This window comes from Rhipicephalus microplus, chromosome 6 (genome assembly GCF_043290135.1).
Source record: "Rhipicephalus microplus isolate Deutch F79 chromosome 6, USDA_Rmic, whole genome shotgun sequence".
NCBI classification, from domain to species: Eukaryota; Metazoa; Arthropoda; class Arachnida; order Ixodida; family Ixodidae; genus Rhipicephalus; species Rhipicephalus microplus.
The window spans coordinates 193506498-193528752 of NC_134705.1; the positions used below are offsets into that span (position 1 = coordinate 193506498).

The 22255-nt window shown below is 42.2% G+C and overlaps 1 protein-coding gene across 1 annotated transcript in view; it reads right to left on the reverse strand.

Moving 5' to 3' along the window:
- The window catches only part of LOC142765100 (uncharacterized), a 55575-nt gene extending 36260 nt beyond the window's left edge, over positions 1-19315 (reverse strand). Inside the window, exons 1-10 of the mRNA XM_075865667.1 lie at positions 19158-19315; positions 15445-15489; positions 13562-13633; positions 12886-12948; positions 11773-11838; positions 10654-10716; positions 7945-8061; positions 5115-5156; positions 4565-4627; positions 2316-2378 (exon numbers count right to left, since the gene is read on the reverse strand). Of these exons, the coding sequence (XP_075721782.1) occupies positions 2316-2378; positions 4565-4627; positions 5115-5156; positions 7945-8061; positions 10654-10716; positions 11773-11838; positions 12886-12948; positions 13562-13633; positions 15445-15489; positions 19158-19236 (673 nt within the window). The 5' untranslated portion in view covers positions 19237-19315. The remainder of the gene's footprint in view (positions 1-2315; positions 2379-4564; positions 4628-5114; positions 5157-7944; positions 8062-10653; positions 10717-11772; positions 11839-12885; positions 12949-13561; positions 13634-15444; positions 15490-19157) is intronic.
- Positions 19316-22255: the final 2940 nt, after the last annotated feature.

Below are 22255 nucleotides of genomic sequence, written 5' to 3' on the forward strand. Positions count from 1 at the left end.
ACATTGTGCTAGTGTTGTCTACGATCGTTCACGTGTATATTATACGACGCGCAAGCGTGCATTTCAAGTAAATATAAAAAGAGCACTAAGTGCCCACAGAGTGGTGCGACCCATTGGAAGAGTTCACCCGTGCTTAGCGTATGTGCGCCAAGCTTGTCCTGCGGCGCAGCATGCGTGCACAGCAGCTGCATCAGAGTAAGCTTAGCCTGTTAATTGCAAACATGCCGAGTTCCGTGGCAATGCGAATACTACAAACATTCAATTTGAACTGACCCATGTTCATAGATCTAAATATAACTCACTGAATAAATCAGGGACCCGTGTATTGATGCGAAATACTTCAGTGTGAGGAAATATATGGACCCCCATTGTAAAAAATTGGCCCCGAATCTCCATGTTTCTGCAAATGTCGTCAAAAGAAGATAGTCTTGCGTGTGGAGAGAGTGATCAGGACATTTATTTGGTGTTCTGCGCAAGAAAGTCGGTGAGTGGTATTCTGTAGGCACTGCGTTTGAGTGCCTCGAGCGTACAGCTAAGGCGAAAAAGAACATCAAATCATGTCGCACGTGAGACATGAGCGCCATCTGGCAGTCTTCCTAGAAAACAAAGCGTGTGGCTTTGATAAGGGTGTGCCCGCCCATCTCAGAGGTGATGAGGTGTAGAACGCAAGGCGACGGGTAGAATCCACCACCTTAGCAAAGCGTTGGAAACACTCCCTGTTCCGTGCAAGCATTGCATGTTCAGCGCAGCGTGATAAGCGCTACGGCCCTTAATATTACTAATGTATGCTTTTTCTAGTAAAAGACGCACATGCAGAATATATACGTGTTGTTATGGTGCCACAGATATGCGCAATCATGGCTTTTTAATTGACGATTGCACAAGCATGAACGCTCAATCTTGAGCAACACTGGTGGGCGCTGCAGATGAGGTCGGCCATTTCAAGTACCAAATGCCGTATAGAGTGGACAAACCGACAAATGTACATACAGACAGACAGACAGGCAGGCAGACCAAAATTTTTGCGTTGAAGGTCCCCAAAAAAGACTATCGTCTTTAATAAATCAGGACCTCTGGTACAAAAAACTTAGTGTGATTTCAAATGAGAAAGCGCGCACGATAGCCTGTCGAAAACCGTGTGTAATCGTTTCATGTTATGTTTAAGTGCAACATAATCTTTTTTACTGATGTCTCTGTGAGAATTAGGGAAGAATGGACATAAGCGGCAGCAAAATATTTTTAGTAGGAATCCCAAAAAGTTAACCCATGAATTAAGTCATTGAACATGTGAGGAATCTTCTGAATATAACAAATAGGGGGTGGTTTAATATATATAATACATAGCACGATATATTTTGGCGAATGAATTATGGGAAATGAAAACGAATGCCGCAACATCGATCTTTTCACCAGACTTTTGGCATGCGGTTTGATTGCATCCGTTGAGATGTGATATGTATTGATGCTCTCAACTATATACATATATGATAGGTGTAACGTTCAAGGAAGCACCCTTGGGTGTAATTTGCTAACATATACCTATGATACACCTAAAAATGAGAAATGGGCGTACAAAAGGTGGAATTGCAGAACTTACACCCATGCGGATAAGTTTGGCAGAAATAATAGGTGTAAGATGGGTGATTTATTCAAACATCCACCCTTAAGGGTGTGAAATGATTTGCAGTGTAGGAACCTGAAAACCTCCTGTAAACACGCGGGGAATAGCATCCCCCCTTGCAGAGCCACCCCGCCCCCTATCTATTACTTCCCTCCATAGAGTAACTTGTGTGCACCCCCTCTTGGGTCACCATGGGGTGGGCGCTAACTCGCCCCCTCCCCCCTCTAGTATCGCACGCCTATAAGCGCTACCGTATCATGCTAAAATTTCAATGGAGATCATATTTTTGTTGCAATATTTTGTTGGTGACAACTTTTCGTATCATTGGGCTTTCGGATATGGAATAACTTTTTCTGAAGCCTGCAGGTGGCTGTACATCGGAGTCATCAGTGAATCGATAGTGACCTTGACAGTGTTGCAACAGAAGGAAATGATTTGCAAAAACTCTTCGTATACAGTGAAAAGTGAGTAGCTTGATGGGTAGTATTTAGGTCTAAAATCAGTTAATACAAAATCACATTTGCGTTATCGAAGCACTCAGTGTCTTTCAGAATGGTAGCGCTATGACGATTAGGTATCTGACAGCACGTTCCTTGCCTGCTGATTGATAATGGCTAATAAATAATAATAAAAGTAATTATTTTGAGTAAAAAAGGTGATTAGCTGTTTTATGGTCACTTCAAGAACTACTCACCGCTGCTTCCCGCATTGTTTCCACTTGTTTCACTGCCCAAACTCGCACTGCTCGTTGCACTACCTAGGATATCAAAGCGAATTAAAAAAAACTTTAGACAGCTTCACACTAGGCATGCTATTCCTGAAGAACGGGCGAAGCAAGGCAGCCACCTTTGTTTTTTTTACTTCGGTTTTCTGTATTGTTTTTCTCACTTTCTCTTTCTTTTCTGTTTTTTTCTGTATTTCACTATAAAGTGCAAGATGAGACCAATCACTTGAGTGAATTAGGGGCTAATCTGTGTAAACTACTTTGTTTCAACAATGCAAAAGTTCAGCCGTCTCTCGAAAAAGAGAACATTAAGCATTACTGGCACCCTACACTAAGAGCTACCGAACGGGGCCCTGACGAGTTAAGCCAAGCCTATAGGTCAAAACTAATTAAACGGATACTAATGAAGCTAGGTATAGCTAAGTCTAGGCTAACGAAGGCTAGATGAAATAGGCCACCTCTAAAGTGAATAATTAGGCATTGACTGTTTCAATCTAACATATAGGTAAGGATTAAACAAGCCAGAACTAAACATTTCATAGCTTAACGACGAATATTTATGTTGGTCCTTATTAGGCCACGACTATCTAAGCCGAGTGTATCTCCGTCAGGACTAATTTGAGGCTAATTAAGCCTAAGCTTGGCAGGACTTATCTAAACTACAAAACCAGAATAGGATAGGCCGATCACAGGCTCTGCTATTTAGTGCAGCCTTGCATTACTAGTGCATCCCGCTCTTTTTTTAACATAAAGGTACATGTTTGTCATGCTTACCTGTGAGCGCTCGTGTTGTCGGCTGTGCGTTTTTCTCTTACACGCATATATTTTTATATTAAGAAATTGAGGGCCCTTAGCGCAGCAGTAGCACACGTCGAACACTTCCAAAAAGATGTATATTGAATACTACACCCTGCTTTCAAGTGGCTGTATATAAATATATATATATATATATATATATATATATATATATATATATATATATATATATATATATATATATATATATATATATATTAAATTGTGTGGTAGGATATACCTTTTATCCCAAACCTAAATTTAAGGATGGGCTGTGAATTATGCAGAATAGGTGTGTCTATACAAACAAGTTGGTATTTCATTGCAATATTAGGTTCCGCACCACGTAAAAAATTTAAGAACTAGTTGAGTGGAACGGCGTCTCTTTCCTGTCGGCTACTTTTTCTTGAATTTTTGTACGCGGCGCAACACCCAATATTAGTTTGAATTATCCTCAATGCATATTAAACATGTACAAACAATCTTGCCTTACGTAGCTGACAAAAGACTTCATGAGCGCGGCTTCTGAACGAATACTAATACCCCAATATTGCCATCTTGATGACAAACAAGTTAGGACCAGCATGCTGTAATGTGGTTACCACGTGGCAGGGACACCTGGATGCGCGAATAATCTACTTGGGATGTCGTGGTAACATTAGTGTGATGTCGCAAACGCTGCATCACCATATGCTGGTGTTTCAACACAACGGTTTATTTTATGTCAATGAAAGCTATCTATTGCCCTCAACGACATTCAGTAAGCCTTATGGTGACGGAACGTGCGACCCCGTGTTCATTGGCAGAAAGTCATAGCCATGAGTAAACAAAATATTAATATACTCTAATGCGCTGTCCTGGTAAATGGTTCGTTTTGTTTATAGATTTATGATTAACTCATCAATACATAGGCGGATTTTAAGTAGGGCATTTTTAACAGTTGATTACAGATACGGTTTGTTACCGCGTTGAGCACACTGTCTGGTGTTTTTTTCGACGAATTTTCTTGTGAAGTCTAGTATAGACGATGATTCTGATGTGAATATGAATAAATAATGTATTACACTCAGGAATGGGAAAGAAGAACTTTAAGTTTACCGCATATGCAAACAATTTTCATTTACTTTGGAGATTAATAACCAGCATTTTTCGAAAGCGTCACATCTTTTTAATAATTGATAACCTCATTTAATTAGATCGTATGATCACAATATTATTGAAACATTAACATGGTCATGACAAATTCATAAAAAGTGAGTGGCGCCCCTACAAGAATACTTTGGCAGCAGGAAATAACATGTTCGGCTCCATTGAGCAGAGAACTATTATGATGGGAAAATATATTTTAATAATTATCGCTTGCCCCATCAGGATTACTTTTACACTGTGGTATTGTCTTACAAAAGACAGTGAATTTCACTCACCTGAATTTTGATTTATTTGAGCTGACAAAATTGTAGTTGCTATGCCAGAACCGGTAGTAGCCACTGGAAAGCAAATAAGAAAGTGGTGTCATAGTGTCGCTGTAATAGAGATTACGAGAACATTTCGATGTATCAGTGCATAACAAAAATAGACAATCAAAGTAGTTACGACTGTGAACAAGAAAACCAAGGAAAGTGTCTTTTTGTTGTTATGGAACTGTTAGCAAACATAAGTGAGCGGAAAGATGACTTGCCGCAAGCAGTAACCAGACGAGCGACATTACGCAAGCAAAGCACTACCTCTGAGTTACGGCAGCGGCCATCGTTACGTCCACATTATGGAGCATGTATGTTTACATGAACCTAGGAGTGCGACTTAGCACTGCTAATAGCAATGATGGCGAGTGTCTAACATTCTTCGCCTGCAGGCAGAAAAAAAGTGTTCCACCCTCATCATGGCTTCTGGCCATGACGGCCACCTCGAAGAAAAGATTGTTTGTCGAGGCACCGGTGCAACCATTATTAGGTCGAGGTGGTCAGTTCTACTTACACGTGCCTGCCACCTGGGACGCCAGCATTGTACCCAAGAGACCTGGAAGGTACATAAAGTACGCATGATATGAAACTGTCTAACGTATAAGATTCGATCTGCTTGACGATATTCGTGTAGTGACAGATAATGTCCTGAACGGAAGACGATCCTCAGTTTACTTCAGGCAACCCTTCGGCTTTCTCCTGTATAAGAATCACGAGCACACACCTTTTAGGCACTACCTGAATCAGCTGTCAGGTGAAGTAGGTACTATTTATAGCCAGGAAACCTGGTGTCGTTCGTGTCGCTTTTTGTCTATTGCTATCAGTTTATTCAGAACTTGATTACGAGGGTATACATACATTGGCTTTACATGAAATTCAGTGTGGACATGTTCACATATTTCAGGAAATAAATTATTGCATGGTCACTGGCCTAAAATGCAATATGAAATATAAAATATTATTCCACGACTAAGCAATGTACAGTCAATCTAAAGCTCACAAACATGCAACCATGTGGGCCGAGAGATGAATTAGTGCTTTTTAATAAACAGTACCTTCAATACCCGAAACCTCACTGCCTTTCTACTCTATTTCTCTTTCTCTCTCTCGCTATCTGACGTGTGTAGTGTTTGTCGACTGTAAAGGCTTATAACCTAGAGTGAAGCTTAAAAAAAACCAGCAGGCCAATGCGGTACACACAGCGCAGCCACAGCGGAACATGGAAAAGAGGCCTTTCTAGACTCTGCTTTAAACACCATAGACGTGACTGCTCCATATAAACTTGCGACGTATACATTACACCATGAGTCATCATAATCCTGTGAAGTAGAAGGGCCCTCTACGCTAGTATTTTTCTGTCCACTATCACCTCTTTCTCCCGCCTCGCCCGACGAAAACTGCCGGACACAAAATAATGTTTATTCATTCATTCATTGCTGCTGTTGGCTGATGACGATGACAAGCAGCTGTGTCATTGGTGGGAAGCTTCACATCACCCACTCTTCGCACTGCTTGCGTTGTTTGACGCCTGCTGTTATTTTACACTCTTGACACAGTGTATTGCAAGGATTAACGTGATTTCCCACCAGACATGGCGCATGTGGTCTTTTGCCGCGGAAGCACACAACGGCAGCTGATTTTGGTGCCACAGTTGTCCACCACCAATGATGTTCCAAACGGCTTTCGCATGAAAGAAGGAAAAAAAAATAAGGATTGTATACATTTAGGCTCTATACTTCAGAGTTGATGGAGGCAGAAATGCTGTAGGCCTGTATCAAATTTGGGTGCACGTTAAAGAACCCCAGGTGGTCAAAAATTTCCGAAGCCCTCCACTACGGCGTCTCTCATAATCCCATGGTCGTTTTGGAACGTTGAACCCCACATATAAAACAATACTTTTAGGAGTTGAATGAGATAAAAACACCTACACGCACGTACGCGGGGACACACACACATACGCACACACATGCACACACACACACACACACACACACACACACACACACACACACACACACACACACACACACACGATTGTGCGTCTTGGTTGCTTGGGCGTTTATGAGGCTCTAGGTAAACTCATATTTTAACGAAATATCACATCAAAGATCCCACACTTTTTAGTAACCCTTCACTAGCGTTAACTACTTATTACCGAATTTTCGTTCCTACTCATTCTCCTTCCATTGACTATGGACGTACGTCTTCAGCTGTGTGTTATTATGCCTTTATCAAGTAGTGTCAACTCGTCAAATTGTAGTTTGGAAAACATACTGCCATAAAAACGGGTTTTTAAAACTTACTCCATCGTAAGTGGCTCAAACAAGCTGGGTTTCTGTGAAAACAATTTTTGATGACAACAATAGACGCAAGAGACGTCAACAGCACCCATATTTTTTATTCTCTCACAGCAAAAAGCTGCTTGATTATATATTGCATTTTTTGTGCTATTGTGGCATAGATACTTTTGTGCACAACTTCATGATCTTATCTCCAACTGAAAGCTATGTCCGGGGGATTTACATATATTAGCTCATATCGATCTCTCAAGCTCTGAATCTAAAGACAACATTCGCACTTTGGTTCGCAAGGCTGCCGCAGTGTCTGAGAATGGTTTCGGTGCTTGGTGGTGGTCACATTTCGACTGAGCTGCTTTGCGAGAGTTCCGTGTGCATAAGTTCAAGTAAAATTTAAAAGATGGGGGTGACAATTTCCTAAGCCCTCCGCTGCAGCATGCTTCGTAATCACGTCGTGGTATGGGGACGTTAAACTCCGGCAACTATCACTTGGTTACACTGGCTATTCGATTGACAGTGTCACTCACGAAATTCTTGCGGTGAACTGAAATGCTAGGCAAGTATTATATTTTACACGCCTCCCTAGGAAATGTCCTCAGTTTCACAGCAGCACCAAAAAGAGCATCACGAATAATGTCAGAACTAAGCGCACCTTATGATTTGCACTTTAACTTATCACTTATCCTCACTGTAATACACTTGAGCTCTAGGGCAAAACTTGTATTTGTATTGTTTTCCTCAATACGACCATGGTGTGGTGTACGTACGTATCAACGTGGTACTGGGCCCATGTATTATGTAAAAAAAAACACCGATAATCATACAGTATCTGTGTGAAGTGAACACGTATTTCTACAGTGGCGTAATTCTTACAACCTTCCCGTAACACAAGGCAGTTCAAGTGGTTGTTTGGGCATGTGGGGACTATATACGCATATTAGAGGGAAACAGCACCAAGTACGAGAGACAAGGCAAATAAGGACAAATACAACATACAACAAGTTCGTTCACTTAGGCGATGAAAATAAGGAGTGAGGTAGCACTTACCTGTCATCAGCTTGCTTCCAGACGCCATACCACCCATTCCCATGCCCATACCTCCACCCATCATTGGGTCCATCATCATTCCATGGCCCATCATGCCCATGTCTGCGCCGTATCCACCTGAATCGATATGCAAAACCATAGGTTGGCGTTATGTAAACCCATGGGTTGGCGATACATAAACTAAAGGGTTGGTGCAACTGGGTTGCGGTAGTCATGTTTAATAATGCAACAATATGGGGACATTTCGGCCAAAGTAGATTGCTCCCGAAATGTAAATAAAACTGCCAGAGCGCTTAAGCTTCGCTTTCAAATGAAGCTGATATAGCGTATATAGGCGTCTTAACATCTTCTCAATCACTGTACTGGCTTTGATTCTTGACCGGTGTATACTTCAACTATGCCGCAAGAAAATGACCGTACGCGTGCGCAACCCTGGCCATTTCACAGTATCCTGGCATGCCTAAAGAAACAATCGAGTAAAAAGGGTGTCTTTTTCTCCCACAACAGTCATCGTCACCAGGCTTGCCTGCGCTTCGTTTCTTGAAAAGCCAGCCCTGGCCACTTTCCTATCAAAAATGCTATGGCAATTTAATAGCACGCGTGTTGTTGTTGGCCTGGAACTGCCAGACGCGTGATAATAATGCAAGAAAAGGAACACAAGAAAGATAGGCGACGAATTCTTTTGTAGGAACAAAAAGACACCATTTTTTATCATTGCATAGAGTGTATAATGCAAATACATCTGCGAACTGCCCACTATGCAATTGGCGAAGTGCCCTTTGCACATCTCTTAAGTGTCACGTGCATATGCAGCTGCCCACTATGTTGATGCTGCTCTAGATAATGGGATTACATTATCCCCGAGTGTTTCCCAATATAAAAGCCTTTAAAACACCATTTTGTGGCGCAATCCACATGCTTGGACACCTATGAGATCCTGCGCTTCATATTACACTCGTTAAAGAACCGCTAAACAACCGCTGAAAATACGAAGATGAAGTGCATTATTCTTTCCCGGCGTTTATCGCGTTCACGGCACAATTTGTGTCGCCAGCAGCTTCTTGACGTGACGTCAGAAAGAAAATAAACTCACGATTGGTCAATATACTAGAGCTATCAGCTGGCAATCGTCACGTATACCCTGCTTGCATTGCAGTCATCTCGCATGACTATCCTGCGCAACAAACTAATTTCACGTGTCTTTCTTGGTTTGCCACAGCGCAAACGGACATGGCCGCACTCAGTCGAAAAGTGCGAAATTTTGTCTAAACGCTTAGTGACGACATTCCAAGTGTTTAATGAAGAAATGTGGGACAGGACAGAGATAGCGCTTGTAGCAAAGGTAGTGAAAGCGAGAAAGTACTGTCTTCTCTTTGAGCTTGCTGTGGTTCATGGGAGGGGGCTTTCTTAGCGAGGCTCACTACACAAGTCTCCTATAGTGCGATTCTTTTTATTGCGATAGCAATTATATGGATACTCTCGGCTGGATTTTGCCGCCGGCGTCGATGTCATGCACTGTATATGTATACGTATCTACATATGAAAACACAAGAAAGAAAAATATCCAGAAAAAAGCACTTCGGTGCGTGGAATCGAACGTGGGACCTCTGCGTCGTGAATGCGAGGCGTCAGCCACGGAGCCACCCTGAAGATCGTTCTTCACCGTTCAAACGGCAAGCTATTTATATCTACTACTTACCGCTGCTGTGTTTTCGGCATTACCAGAAAGATGGCGCAATGAGCGCACGTCGCCACATCGCGCAGCGGCACCCGATTTAATCTCCTACACGTACTTTTCCCGGCTTAGAGAAGGGGAGCAGCGCTCCCTCGCGCACCCTTATCTCGCGGTGGCGAGGAGGGGAGGATAGTACGCCTTGCCTAGCATCGGGCTTTACGTGGAGCAATTCCGCTGCAGATAGCGGGCGCACAAAAGTCACTGTAATCATTTCAGTCTTCGTTCGCGAAAAGCGCGTGCTTTTGAGACTCCGCGAAGTAACAAATGAGACGCTTATTCGCGTGCATCTGTACCTGTGAGTACGTTTCATGCGTATTTTGTGCGTGCGAAGCGCGGGGCACGTTTCCATCTGCTTTACATTCTGCGCGTGACCTTTCAAATTGTTTCTATCACGTTAGTTGCTTCGCCTTCGCGGCAGAGCTGTGACCTTTTTTTCTTCTTTTCTTTTTTTACTTTTTCGAGGTAAAACACCTGCTTGTCTCGTGGCTTAGGTTTGATTGTCGCTATAGAACGCGAAGATTTCTTTTCGCCTATTTTTATATTGCTCAATTTTTTTCGCTTACAACCAACGACGTTGGCACAGACACCGAAAATTTTTACGAAAGCAGCTCTGCTACGCTATGGCGTTAATAAAAAGTTCGCATTTTGGTCAAAGTGTGTTGCCGCAGAAACCGATGCCAGCAAGCGCCAATGTCAAGCTCGAAACGAAAAAGAAATTTGAGATTCATATCTTGGCCATAATAGGTGCGTGCCGATTGACTAGTGCAGTGATGTTACATGTTCATCATGAAGAGGATACGGTATGCCGATATGGTTCCCCGTTATTAAAATATCAACAACACGTTGCTTATGTTGTCTCGTTCTTCTATCGTGTGCTCACTGCACTGGCTGCAATTTTGTAGCAAAATGGTCTATTTGGTAAACGCACATCTGAATGCTATGCTCTCTTACAAAAACAATGTATTTTAACTCACCCGCAGGCACCATTCCTTGAGAGGGTGCCTCTGTCACGGACGTTTTCTTTTCCTTTACAGCACCTGAAATTATAAACATAAGTGCTTGGTTTTATATGCGAATGAATTTCGTAGTCAGCGCATGTCAGGCGTCTGTCGGTGTTTGCATGCCAGCGGCTGTTCTCTCCGCTTTCACTCCGTCTCCCATAGCAACAGCTGCGGGCACGCGCGCGCGCTTATCCTTGCCCCTAGAAAAAGGCACTGCGCCGTGCTCCCGACCGCGTTGCAGAAAATAGGTGCCTTTTCTCATCTTCTAACCACTACCACCACCACCCTAGAAAGTGGAAAAGGTGGTGAGGGTGGAATAGAGGAAAGTGAGTGGAGAAGAGGAGCGAGCTCTGGCGTCTGAGGGCGCTTGCATCGCGGCAGCTTGGCGGAGCTCCGGCGTGTGTGAAGAGAGTGTGGGAGAGGGTAGTTGCAGTGCTTCACCACTCCTTTTCTCGCCGTCACTCTCTCTCCTCCCTGCCCCCCAATCTTCCATCCGCTTGCTCGTACGCATAGTTTCATGCAATAACGCCTAGAGGGGAATCTGGCGCTAGTGTCTACGTGGCCATTGCAAAATAAAGCATTGCAAGAGACTGGATACACCACAAAATGTTGCGTAAGCCGAACAGACACCTCAAAATTATGACCTGAAAAATCATGCGGTTATTCTAAAAAAAACACATGTTTTACGCCTCAAAATTCTGAAATACATGCAAGAATAGAAGGTGTATAAAATTCACCAAAAAAACCGCTCCCGTTCGACTAGCACTAACGATACCTCACACGTAATCACTCACACATTTTTATAACGAAACAGCGTAACGATAACGCACAAATCAGTATTTTATATACATTCCGTACCATGTCTTTAATCCTAGTCTTTCTTCATTTCTTCATTTATTTACATTTTTGCGTGTCTACTAAAATGCAGTATTCGTTCACGCTGAGTGTGTCAACGCGCTGTTCGAAACACGCAGTCATACCAGCTCGCCTAACTTAACACGCTATTGCGGTAAACTTACGAGCATTTCCTTCACTTTTAGTGAAATGAGAGCTAGCTTCAAGCACATAACAATAGGGCCAAAACGCACTCACCAGCTTGTTCCTGCGTATTCTGCTTGGCTAAATTGTTTGTGGCATCGCTGATCACTTTAACTTTGTCTAAAAATATAAAAGTTGTTCTGTATAGGTATTCGTACAAGGTCTGGCACATTATGAAGTCATAAAGAAAAACAGCATGAAAATATGAAGTCGATCATGGAAAAAGCAATGAAAGGATCCCCACACTAGAAGCAGAATGTCCCTTAGCAGCTGGTGGACTGCCACGTTTATTACACAGAACAAAATGAGTAGAAACATTCCGACTGCGCGCTCCCTCTCAACATTAGGGATATTTGTAACTTCGTTAAAGAGGGTCATTTCACAACCAAAGAAACTGATGTGTGGGCCAAAAGTTTACAAATAATGGTTGTTGATGTGCAAATCTACGACTTCACGTGATTTCTGATCCACGTGTCGAAAGACGCCATTCATGCTATGAACAAAGGTTTGCTCATGTGGTCGGAAACATTTTTTTTTTGCATCTGGCCGTTGTGGTGATCAGCGGCTACGCTGCTTGGCTGCTGAACTGAAGGTCGTGGGTTCGATTCTAGCCGCAATGGACGCATTACAAGATAAAAGCTAGAGGCCAATGTACTCTACGCTGTTAGGGCACGTCAAACACCAAATGGTCGAAATTTTCGGAGCCCGCCGCTACGGCGTCTCTCATAATCCCGCCATGGTTTCGGGACATAGAACCCAAGATATAAAAAAAATTAATTTGTTACGTATCACGCCAGCTATTCTTAGTTATGTGCATTGATGATCATGTCGAACCCTGAGAGATAACGTAGAGTGACGCCTCCCGTGAGAGAACACATTGACAATGCAGTTGATTGTTGACGTCTGCATAGCTCAGTTGTTGAGCTTGTCGTGCGTGTTCTTCCCTGCAGCATAAATATGTGTATTCCCAATACCCTATACAATGGTGTTCTCGCGGCAAAAGCATGTCAGGTCTAATAAGTTTGCATTTGGGTAAACTCCTCCCTCATTTGTATTGCCCCGTCTCTCTTTCTCTGCTCCCACAATTGAAATGTTGAGTTAAGGGGCCAGTCAAATTGCTGATGAGCATTTTAGTGAGAGCATATCCCACTGCCAAAGCGTACTCACCATTTTTGCCTAGCTGTTTCTTCTTGGCTAGACCTTTTTTAGTGGTACTGCTGGTCAGCTTACCTAAAATGTAAAAGTCACCTTGCTGACGCATTTTTACAAGAGCAGACGTATTCTTAATGTTGCTGTCAAGAATCGCTTTTCAAGGAACATTCCAGCTGTGAGAAACTCAAAGGTACCCAATCGCGTCTCCACATCAAAACAGACAGAATATCCCGTTCAACTTTTTTTCGTTTTTGATCACATGTGCTTCATGTTTTCCACCCAGAACAAGCACATTGAACTTATGTTCGCAAACAAAATTTTTTTATCCCAAAATTTATATACTATTTGAATTTCGACTACTGAATTCCAACGACTTCATAATTTTATTTTCAACAATAGACAAATAAAGCATAATCGTCAAGCAAAACAGTGTGTTTCCCTTGTTATTATGATCATCACACAACTTCTTTAAATATACAGCTAGAAAGTCCTCATAGCACAAAAACACCTACGTCTAAACTAGACGCACTTAACAGTGTTCTTACCGAAAAATTCAAAAGCGCATAAAAACATAAGCAGTTGCATGTGTTATAACAAGGGCTAAAAATACGATTAATCTAGTAGTGCTTCCTGCTGCATTCACATTTCGCGATTAACTCACATTAGTGAGCAAGTTGTCGGCTCTACTTACCCGCTTTATTCTTGGTCGAGGGTCTGTCTCGCCAATTCTTTAATTTGCGCATTATCCGATTGGGCGAAATACCTGAAATACGAGTTCCTTTAACAACGGGTGTGTGTGAACTTATTGCACCAAGAATGGTACGCCCTAATGCCACAAATTCGTACTTACGCGTAATGTTACTGTCGCTGGCAACTTAATGCTGCACCTGACTAATACATCAAGTTCTCTTTGTCTCACGGTAGCTTGAACATTACTTCAAGTTTGCTTAATTTTTTTTGTAAAAGTGACTTCAAAGCACAGGAAGATCCCGGAAGAAAAGATTTTGTTTACCCTTTTGAGAGAAAGTAAGATGATGATGATGATGATGATGTGACTCAACCATGGCTCACAGCAACTCAGGGAGATTGGCCAAGAATCGGTTATGTGAGTATTTTGGCTTTTCAAGTAATAAATAATTCTTTAAAAAGGGGGGGAACGTACTTAATAAAAATAGACAGAGTGCAATAATTGTGTCCAATATGTCCCACTATTCTTCTCCAGTAAAAGATTCCTCCGCCTTTGTGCGTCGCCATCGGCGCTTCTATTTTCTGCTCCCGCTGGCCAGAAACATTCAGGAAACGCGGGAAAAAAATATGTAACATGTTCCCGATACGTTATATCAGGGATGCGTTGAGTTTGAATTCGTAATGTTTCGTATAACTTTTTGAAAATTGTCGTGTTATTGCGTGCAAGCTAGCTAGATTTTAAATTTATGACATGTTTCTCATTTTTTTAATTTCCAAAGAAGTAGTTTTAGCGTAAAATTACGGTTTCGAACCGAAATTGAAGCAGTATACCGGCTAATAATCGTACCAAAGCTTAATTCACCAAATTACGAAGCAGTTTCCTGAGCAAAACTGATAACACCAATGCATAAATGCTTTTTGAGGCTGTGATAAATTATTACGTCCCACAACAGCAATTTATCACAAAGAAAGCACAAAAAATCACTTTTGTCCCTTTTTCTACACCCGTACTAGTTGCATTTAGACTGAACTCTGGGGTTACAACATTGCTCTGAAATTGGGGACCGAACAGAAAGATTGACGAAACTGATGGTCTACAGACAAAGCGAAGACAATTGAAACAACACACTGACCAGCATTAAAAGGAAATAAAGCCAGACGTTTTGGATCCTGTAGGGAGCCTGTTTCATAAGTGAAAAATAAGTATAAGAGCAGTCTAGTTATGTATGTTATAAAATGTGACGCAAGCAACGTGTGTAGGCATGTGGCAAGGTTCCGCCATTTTTATTTAGTGTCTGCGCCGTTGTCTTGATAGTGATAGACTGGATATGAAGTAGAGATGACTTGTGCTTTAGCAGAAAATTATCAATATTGATTCAAATCAGAAGTGAAACATGTCGAAGTGAAAGAAAACACGAATGTACAAAATCTAATAGAAAAGGGAATACCCCAGGCCTGTACTGACTTCATGCATGCATTTACACTGCGCTGAGCGTATTCAGTGACACCACATTTATGCGACTCGCCTTGATTCATAGCCGCAATTTTATGTATGGGCAAAACTTTAGCCGTAACTAAGCTGATCGTCCTTATCTACACCGACAGAAAAGACAGAAAAGAAGCAAAACGACCGGCGTATGCAAATAGCTCCAACAGCGGTTGGAACAGCACAACAGCTGCAAGCGCACATTGTGTACTACAGCTGGAGACATATATATAAGATTTTTGCCTCAATAAAAAGAAGACAGCGATTGGTACAAGATTAGCATTAGTGATTACGAAGTCACTTGAGTCAGGGATATAATTTTGGGGTCTAAAGTAATTGCTGTTGGGACACACTTATTATCTTGTTTCGATTTCGCAGTCAGCGTAAACTCCAATACTTACTCCGTAATCCAGCACCTCGCCTTCCAGCACGATAGCGTAGTATTTCTGAAAGTGCACAATAATGAACATGTATGTCAAACGTGAACATCGTTTCATCAATTTTTCTTCATCTGAAGGCAAGTAGTCATTTACTTGGTTTTTACATTTTCCCACGTACCTTAGTCCTATTAATAGGCTTTCTTTTTTTCATTTTCAGGCATACATATTACGTTTGCTGAAGTCCAGAAGGTTTACACAACCAATGGTGAGCATTTCAGAGTATTCCTAAAAGCTGCAATTCGTCAGGTATTTTTCTGCATTCCGCTGGTGGAAAAACTTTTCATTGCAATATTTATGTTAGCAACTTCGGGAAAGAAGTATGATTTAGTAAGAGAAAAGAAGGTGTAACACATGATAGCCAACATTGTCTTGCACTATAGAGCATATATATATATATATATATATATATATAGTTAACATTGGGAAGCAATTAGCGACGTTAGGGCGCACTTCTCTGCAGGTAAAAGACACTGCAATTAGCAAACTGCAGATTCTATGTTTCCTGGTTTTTCTTGATTTATATATCCTAATATGCTCAGGACTTCACACAAATCTGTTAAGTTTGTTCGCTTTGAATAATGTTAAGAGTCACTGATTTTCAATTTTCTCGCTAGTAGCTCAAAATTTCTATACATTGGTTCGGTTGGGTATATTTACACGTTTCCTCATTGCGCCAAAACTTGTCTGCTTACTCCTGCCGCATTTTCTAAGAAATATTTTTTTAATATTTTTTCTTCAGTATTCGCTCATCAAAGCAATAACATGTAGAAGATGCTCACGCTAATAATTGAAGAAAAAGTCTTAGTCTGCCAGAGCTCTCTTTCGCAGCTGGCGTTTTTATCTCCCGAGAAAACACTGAGCTTTTTTTTAAATAATACAATTGAATCGTTCAGCAGCCACTTCTCACATGTGCAAGTGGGTGAAAAGCAAGTAAACCAGGTGTTTTGTGAGGTACTGAAACACAATAACATGTGCCACTGGAGAGGTTTCTGCTTTCGGTGGGCATAATTTGGACGCTGTTCAATAGCTCGATTCATAAGTGTCTCAGCTAATGAGGAACGCCTTTTCACTTTGATGAGAAAAACGTGGGAAAATTGAAAAAAATATAAGAACGTAAGGGAGGTTAACTATACCTCATAACTTCTCCATCTGAACTTGAGCACAATAAGGTGATCCAATTATGAAAGGATGCATGCTGTTCATTGTAAATTTTCTAACAGCGTGTGTAATCGGAGCACATTAGGCGCCTTCTTTTGTCTGACGCTTTATTTTTACACAAAGTTGAGGCTAACAACTCACAATTTTGTTAGTTATTATGTTAACAATTATGTTAGACTAACAAATTGTTAGTCTGACAAGTTATACTAACAATTTTTACTTCATAACTAAACTGATTATAGCTAAGCCTAACGGCATTGCGAGGTTGGCTCAAACGAATGCGTAGGATGTGCTTCCTGTAGACCTAGGAAACATGTATTGGCATATAGAAAATATATACTAACAATTACTCTACAGGCGTAATTTCGGCACTAAAGTGCTCAAAGTCTCCCACTAGCGACCGTACAGGCACGCCTTGGCGTAAGCCATCGCCGCCCTTAACAGTCGTCACCACACAAATCTAATAGGCATTCTGAATTTTTCGCGTGACGGTGGCTTATTAAGACGACCCTTTTTAACATGAAATTGTTTTATGTCGAGGTTCACCGCAGTTGAACTGATGTATTTCTGTTATGAGTATGACGTTTCAAAATATAAATTAACAGATGGCAAAGCAAAAAAAAAAACAGTTCTGTCACTGACAGTCAATCCTACGACATCTCGCTTTTCAGCGCGCTGTGCGAACCGACTCGGCCACGAGGCACACACTTACTAACAGCGAGCTATTTATATACACAATTCCCCATTGTCGGTATACTCCGAGCTCAGTAGCTTCAACGTGTTCTTTTTATCATTAGCGCAATGGTGCGAATGGCCCAAATGGCATGAAGGTGCACTTTAAAGGTCGTCGCCCCGCGCGTTGTAATGCACGCACACCTCTATACAGTGCGCGGTTGCTCGTGCGGGCTCGCTTTAAACGTGACGGGGGTGGTCTGTGCGTGTGGCGCTTTCACTGCAAGTTTCAGTTGATGAGCACAAAGGTCAATGGCTTACTGCAGGGGCCTGGTTTACGAAGTGAGCATGATGCTCACACACAAAGAAGTAACAATTCAGACAGTTGTAAGCTTGCACTCGTCCTGTGTATACTTCTGCGTTCGTTTCGTGCGCGTTTGAGCAAGGTACTTCATGTAAGCGCTTTGTATTTTGTTAGAGCGTTAAGTGTCGAGATTTGCTAGTGGTCAGTTGACGTCCGTTCTGTGTTTGTTTGTTTTTTTGTGCATCGTTTATGTTTGAGGAGCGTGATGCAAGTTTCAAGCTGCTTGCCGTCGTTGCCGTGACATTCCAATGTGTTGCTGTAGTAAACATTCATTTGCCCTTGTGGTACAATAGAGGTTAAACTACCTTATTGATGACACATTTCACTCTCGTGTTATACCAGTTTTTGTGACAGAGGGATCAGTCATGTTTTCTCACGTTTCGCTCGTTTGGTTTTAAGCATAGCTGATTTTCCACTCCTCTTATAACTATTCCTATCAATTCCGCAGTGTAGGAAAGCAAACGATATTTTTTCAATATTCACTAACTTCAAGGTCTTTCCTTCATTTTTATACCTTTCACTTTTGCATAGCCCTGCCGCTGCATACGCGTCAGCCCAAATACTGACAATTTTCTTGTATCTGTTTTTTCTCTCTCTCATCTTCAAACTAGCCATTTCCCATTTCCCTAGAGTAGGGTAGCAGAGCGGACCCGTGCCTGGTTAACCTCCGTGCCTCTTTTCTCGTTGTTCTTGCATTTCTCTCTCTTTGTTTTTTTTTACTGATGTGAGCTTTTCATTCAGGTAATTAATGTACGTGTCGTTATGAATTACCCTATCACACCACGGTGGTTTCTTCGTTGTGGTACTTGACCATTGACCCGAACGCTTCGGAATTGTATTCCGGTAGCGTCAGCCGTATTGTTGATGGAGGCGAGAATACTTAAAAACCGTGTAAGTACTTCGATTTAGATGCATGTTAAAGGACTCTTGGTGTTCCACTGCAGTGGTCTAGTGGTTAAAGTACTCTGCTGCTGACCCACAGGTCACAAGATCAAATCCCGGCTGTGGCAGCTGTATTTCCAAAAATGCGGTAGGCCCGTTTGCTCAGATTTGGGTGCACGTTAAAGAAACCAACGTAGTCGAAATTTTCGGAGCCCTCATCTATACGGTGATCCTAATAAGCAAGCCGTTTTTTTTTCGGGGATTAATTATAATAATAGTATTACAAATACAACAACAACAACAACAACAACAACAACAACAATAATAATAATAATAATAATAATAATAATAATAATAATAATAATAATAATAATAATAATAATAATAATAATAATAATAATAGTCGCAGTAGTAGTATTTATTCATATTGAGTGGAAGAATTCATTCAGAGGCGTCACATATCCATGCGCCCAACCAGTTCCATTGTTTTCATCTACGGCCTTTGATATCGTGCAATGTTGCCTTGTCTCGAGCAACTGGAGGGTCATTCATTACGGAAGGCGTCGTGTGCACTCGCATGCCCGAAAAGTATACTTACTTTTCTTGTGAGCTAGCTCCGCTTCTGTAATTATAATCGAGCATACAACCAGTGAGATGATGAGTAGAGCGGCCTTCATTATTTCCTGCTTTTTCTAGAATTCCGATACGAAACAGTGCAGCAGTGAGCCAGCCAGTTGTCCGGGACCGCAGTCTGCACAATACCGCAGCTTGTGTGAAACACTTTCTACTGAGAAAGCCCCACCATTCTTATTCATGGGGATTATTGATCATGTCGTCCTATTCATTTGTCAGTTCTGTTTTTTTGTATTTCCAGCTGAACTGGCTCTCCAGCAACTCACTTGAACAGAACACAAGGAGGCCAAACACTTCTCAAAGTTTTGAATTTTTAACGAAAGCTTGTCACATTCTTGGCAGTGAAAAGTTGTGACGCAGCCCCGCTGCGGTGGTCTAGTGGCTAGGGCACCTGGGTTGCTGACCCGCAGGTCGCGGGATCAAATCCCGGTCTGGGCGGCTGCATTTCCGATGGAGGCGGAAATGCTGTAGGCCCGTGTGCTCAGATTCGGGTGCACGTTAAAGAACCCCAGGTGATCTAAATTTCCGGAGCCCTCCACTACGGCGTCTCTCATAATCATATGGTGGTTTTGGGACGTTAAACCTCACATATCAATCAAATCAACACAGTTCGCACTTTATTTGGCAAGAAGATAACTTGAAACACATGTGTTTAGTTTTTCTGTGATGGAACTTCGGTTCCACGCGGCGCGCGCGTGAATGCAGGTGGTGTCATGCTGACTTGGAAAATGTCACGAGAAAAGTTTACATGACGCTGTCGTGTTTTTATTTGTGCTTCCGTGAGCTGAAACTCAAAATTTTATAAACACCAGCTTTTTGCCTCGTAGGAGAATGGCTAGAAAGTGGTGTAAGATTCATGTGTCAGAAGAAGAAATCTGCCAAATCTTTTTGGCCATAAGAATGACGTAATAACTGTGCCTAAACGTGGCGTTTTGGAGGTGCTGGCGGCTGCAAGCGAAAATGTAGCGGAATAAAGGTCAGCCTCAGATGCGCTCACGCATGGTGCGCTGGCACTCGACAGGACCGCTGCTAGTCTCGGAGTGGCACCTGTGATATAGTATTGGAGCAGGTGGGGCCCCCCTTGGCCCTCTCACATCCAGTCATGGTGTGGCTTCTCGCTACTAAATATCTCAATTTTGGTTGGCTTCTGTGTTCTTCCTCTGCACATGTGTTCCGGCGGACCAGTGATCCCTATCCTGCAGATGATCTGGGTTTCATGGACGAAGATGTGCCTAACGTAAGGGCTTAGGTTTACACTATAAGTACAAGAGCTAAATAGTGCCCGCAGTTTCCTCCAAAGTTGTATCAGGCGCGCTGCCGCACTCGCGTCAACGAATAGAACCAGCTCTTTTTACTTGATCCAGTTCGACAATTAAAAAATAATCGACATGGGTAAATAGTTATGACCCCAACAGATTCACAATTACGTTAGTTACAAGTTTCTCTTTATTGCCAGCACTCGGAAACTATTAGTCAACGCTGCCCAACCTTGTTCTGCTTTTTATTGTCAATGTGATCCCCCTAAATTGCTTTGAGCAGCTTCAAAGTGCACGCTCCTAATATTGCAGAGAGACTTTACTCAAGTTCAGAGAAGCCCGTGACAACCTACAAAGTGTGGTCTCTAACAGTCAGGAATGTGTTTCTCTTTACAACTGTAAAAACGCGGTAGCTGAAGTGCCTTTTTAACTGACAAACACTTCTAATTTCAGCTCCCGTGCATATTGCTTGATAGACTGATGTAGCTGTCGATTCTCTCTCTCTCTCTGTGTGTGTGTGTGTGTGTGTGTGTGTGTGTGTGTGTGTGTGTGTGTGTGTGTGTGTGTGTGTGTGTGTGTGTGTGTGTGCGCGCGCCCGTGCGTACAATGAATGTTATTTGCCCTCAATTACGTACATGCGGAATGGAGAGCCAGAATAAAAACACTGATGGTCTTATACCCCTGTCACACGGGCGCTTAAAAGTCTTTTAAGTAAGCGGTCTTTTTCCGAAAAGGAGTTCCTGACAGCAGACACACGGCACAGAGCGAACTCCTTTTCAGAAGCGGTCTTTTTCGTAAACGGCGTTCGTCGATCTCTTTTACGGCTCCGAATGAGTAGCCTCGAAACCAGTGGGCGCCAGCAATTTTCGAGTGGTGGGAACAAAAGAGCGAATGCTTATTTTTCTGTCATCAAAACTCTTTGTAAAAACAAATGTCATATCCTGCAGAAGGTGTAATGAACTCTTTTAATGGTTATTTCCTTTTCTAGTCTCGTAAGCAGCTACAACGCGTCGGCAATATCAAGTGGTCACGCTCGGTCTTGCGGTGATTTATCCTCTCCTTGGCGGCTTTTGCAGCGTCTGCGTCGCTTTCCAGAGCGAGAAGGCAGGCCGTGAGGCTTGCGATCCTCGCTTTTTTTCCCGTACGGTCGCCCATAACGTGTCGAGAGCAGTCGATAGCAGCGAAAAACAAATACGGTAAATAAAAGCACAGTGGTGCCAGACGGACTTGTGCACGTCGCTAGTTATGGGAATGCTTCCTTATCTAGTGCAAAAAACATTCACATTGGTGTTTCTTCATCTCTTATTCTTAAATTTATTTGAAGAAACGAGCAGTGCAACAAGTCTTTAATTTGTATATCGTGATACATCGTTTAATTTTCATTGCTTCTCTTTTAACTGCTAGCGCCACGCTTTCGCTAGCGTCTTCGAACGAAAACATTAAAAGGAGATCGTTGCTGCCGTGTGTCTGCGCCGCAAACACCTCTTTGTTAAAAGTCTTTCAACTTCGTAAAAGACCGCTTACTTAAAAGACTTTTTGCGCGCCCGTGTGACACAGGTATTAAACATTTCGCACTTTAAAGTTCTACGTGATGAACTCTTTTGCTTGTTTTTTGTGTTTTATACAGCGTGTTCTACTGCGTTTTTAGATATACGCCAGGGGAATCAAATAAAAGACAACTCACGGCAGTACTGACTATAAATTAGCAGGCAACAGCAGACTAAGTACAGAAGTATTGTCATTGAACTCTTGGCGCGAATATAGTGTGTAAGTCATTAGGTGTGTTTGTTATACAAATAGAAAAATC